The following is a 3,711-nucleotide window of genomic DNA, read 5'->3' on the forward strand; positions in this document are numbered from 1 at the left end:
ACTTGTGTATTTAATTTGGATTATTTTGTTTGTTGCTTAGTATTATCTACGTACTGTATATAATTTGCCATTTCCTTTGCAATTGAGTGAAATTAATTTACACAGATTAGTAACTATTTTGTTTGGATTTGTTTAAAGGTTTTTACCTGCATCCTCTGGATCAACGGTGAACATGTTCGTACACTGAAATAAATTTAAGTAAAAGCAAGAAAAACTGTTTGGTCCTTCAAGTAAAATCCCTGTCATTTGAGTCTGCATGGGGTCATCCATCCCTTTTCAAGTGGGGAAGTTGCACAGTTAAAAAATAACTTGACAGTAAAAACCGGCGACAGAAAAACCCGGAAACTGATGAAGGAATAAATTAATTGAAGGATCTTGATAAAGAACAGACAGTTGCTGATCATCTGTTTGCTTCGTGCCTGTGAACAACTGAGACTGATTCAAAGATGGCAGAACCAGCTGATGTCAAGACTGTTGAACAACTAAAGATGGAGAGAATGACAGCGAAGAGGTCGCTAACCCGACTAATCAATAACATAACTCGGACGCATGAAGACATGACTGAAGAGGAATTGAAGGACTGTTTCCACAAACTCMATAAAGAGGCTGAAAGAGTAATGGCAGCGAATGATGATCTGAAAGCAAGTCTCATTGCAGAAATGGACTCCAAATTGGGTGAAGATGAAGAAGCTGCATTGACTGAGCAGCAGAAATCTGACTTGGACAAAACTGCAAATGAATGTGATGCAAAAGTGAAAGAAGTCAAAAGTTTAATCCAGGAGACCCTGTGGAGAACTGTTGGGAAAACTGAACTGTTAATTGCACTTCAAGTAGCTGAATCAGAATGTGAACATGTTGCTACTATTGCACCAGGAGTGGAAAAAGAAGCATATGACTTCACCCTCAGTCATCTGAAGGAACTTTTAAAGGCTGCAAAAAAAGCTCATTGCCGCTGGAAAAGATGGATCCCTCATGACTATCGGGATGAAATTCAAGATCGGCTGAGAGGGTTGGAACTTAGTGTCCCCAAGCTGGTCTCCAGGACAGCAGAGTTCATTAATGCAAAATTAAAAGAAGGTGAAAAAAGAAAGGAGCAAACTGTAATGTCCCAAAATTATTCTTTACCCACCATCAAGTTAAAACCAACATCCCTCCCWAAGTTTCATGGAAACAAACGTGATTTTTACAGATGGAAAATGGACTGGGAAGCACTTCAAAAACAAGGAGAACCAACTGGTTCACAGGAGGTGAAGAAAGTGCAATTATTGGACAGTCTAGATGAGAAAATCACAAGAGACCTTTGCTTAACCTCCTACAGCTCAGCAGAAGATATTTTTCAAGTCCTTGAGAACCGCTATGGAAATCAGACAGCCATTGCAATTGAAATTGTGGAGGAGTTACAGAGAATTCCTGCAGTTAGAGGTCACCAGCCAAGAAGAATCGTGGAGTTGATTCTAGCTGTTGAAAAAGCTCTTAAGGATTTAAGTGACCTTGGAAATACTGGCGCCATAAAAAAAAACCCTCTGGTGACAAAGTTAGTTGAGACTAAGCTTCCTGAAGCTTTGAAGAAGGAGTGGCTCVTTTATGCAGCTGATAAAAGGAATGCTGTGGTCCCAGAGAATCGGTTTGATCATCTCCTTGCATTTCTGAAGGATCAAGAAAATATTTATGAGCAACTAGAGCAACTGAGAGAGGAGGAGTCAAGTAGACGAGAGACCTGAATGGAGCAAAGACACGCCAGAACTAAGTCAGTCAAAGCAGGTGATGACTTTGCAAGCTGTGTTGTCTGTGGCGATGGAAAGCACAGGAAAAGACTCTACTTTTGCAAAGTGGCGATGGAAAGCACAGGAAAAGACTCTACTTCTGCAAACAATTCAGAACGTTAACATTAACTGAGAAAAGAGCTGCTGTCAAGAAGGTGGGAGCATGCACCAGGTGTTTGGAAACACATGATGATAAATCATGCTGCAAACCTGGGTTTTTGTGCAGAAATCAAAGCTGCAGTGGGGACGATCCACATCACTATTATACATGCCCAAGTGCTAATGCTAAGGAAAGCAACACAGTTCAGAGAAGAACCCGAACCAGTTTAGAAGAAGACAAARGTAGTAGAAAATACACAGAAGATCAAGAAGAGTTTCTTAAGAAATTGCCACCTGAGTTGGCCAAACATTGTAGAGATGTGTTTTCAAATACTGTGTCTAGAGTCTTTAACACAACTCAGAATCAGTCAAATTCCCTGATGGAYAGTAAAGTGCAGGAACTGCCAGTGTTAATGATGCTTCTTAAAGTRACTGCAAATGCTGGACAACAGATTGGCACATTAATTGATTTGGCGTCAGATACAAATTACACAACACACAAGGCTGCAAGTGAATTAAACCTCAGAAGTGAGGACATAAAACTCATTGTCCATGGCGTTGGAGGGATGAAAGCTTGTGTGGAGACAAAACGTTACCTCCTAAAGATTCGTGTGAAAACCTCCAGAGGCACCTTTAAACCTTATCAGCTTGTTTGTTATGGACTTGACAGCATTGCAGACATTCATAAGCATGTTAAAGCAAAACAGCTACAGAGATTTTTTCCAGACRTACCACTGGATGAACTTGTAAGACCAAGAGAAATAAGCTTACTCATAAGCCACAGGGAAGGTCAGTTGACACCACAAAGAATAAGAGTCGTGGGGGACCTTGTACTGTGGGATGGCCCCTTAGGAAAAGTGGTTGGAGGAACTCATCCAGAACTGTTTGAGGAACTTACCATGACAGCTCAAACAACCAAAACACATTTTGCAAGGTCAATGAGAGCAACTGCTGTGAAATATGAGGAATTCATTCATGAAATCCCACAAAGTCCATCATTAAATCACCAGGTCTCCATCCAACTCAAATCATCAAATASTGCAACTACAAGCCGAGATTTCTTGGAGTGGTGGAGATGGGACAGTATTGGCGCAGCTTGTGAACCTAAATGTGGAGGTTGCCGTTGTGGAAACTGTCAGCCGGGAGGAAAGGAAATGACGCTTGCTGAAGAAAGGGAKCTTGAAGTAGTGAAGGAAGGCCTCACCTACAATGAAGGAGACAGCCACACAGAYGAACCTCACTGGCATGCAAGGTACCCATGGTTAGAAGATCCAGYATCTCTACCAGACAACAAAAATGCAGTTGAAGCCACATTTTTTAGAACAGAAAAGCAGCTGGCTAAAGAACCTGCCTGGAAAGCTRCTTACACTGAACAGGTGCATGACATGCTTCAGCGTGGAGCTGCAATCAAATTATCTGAAGCAGAAATTAACAAATGGAATGGYCCAGTGTGGTATGTAAGCCACCTAATTGCTCCAAATCCACACTCGGTGACAACTCCTGTCAGACTTGTGTGGAATAGCAGTCAAAAATTTAAGGGGATAAGTATGAATGACCTGCTGATGAAAGGCCCAGATGTCTTGAACCAGATCCGTGCCGTCCCATTAAAGTTCCGAGAGGGAGCTTATACTGCGTTAGGAGACATAAAGAAAATGTACAACTCTGTTTGGCTGGAAGAAAGAGAAGTTCACCTGCACAGATTTATTTGGCGTGATTCTGAGGATAAAAAAGTTGGAGATTATGCAATTACAAGAGTGAACATTGGAGACAAACCAGCAGTATGCATTGCCTACACATTCTCACTCCCATCTCGTCACATATTGACGCTTTTCCAAGGTTCCCTCTACGT

At 41.6% G+C, this 3,711-nt stretch overlaps 1 protein-coding gene across 1 annotated transcript; it reads left to right on the forward strand.

The window, feature by feature from the left end:
• Positions 1-391: 391 nt before the first annotated feature.
• Positions 392-1,510, forward strand: LOC106536820 (uncharacterized; the record flags this gene model as incomplete). Its single annotated transcript, XM_014034145.1, is given in 1 exon segment — positions 392-1,510. A coding segment is annotated over 1 exon segment (1,064 nt), but the record flags the coding sequence as incomplete, so codon positions are not given.
• Positions 1,511-3,711: the final 2,201 nt, after the last annotated feature.

The sequence above is a fragment of the Austrofundulus limnaeus genome, unplaced genomic scaffold (genome assembly GCF_001266775.1).
Source record: "Austrofundulus limnaeus strain Quisiro unplaced genomic scaffold, Austrofundulus_limnaeus-1.0 Scaffold1989, whole genome shotgun sequence".
NCBI classification, from domain to species: domain Eukaryota; kingdom Metazoa; phylum Chordata; class Actinopteri; order Cyprinodontiformes; family Rivulidae; genus Austrofundulus; species Austrofundulus limnaeus.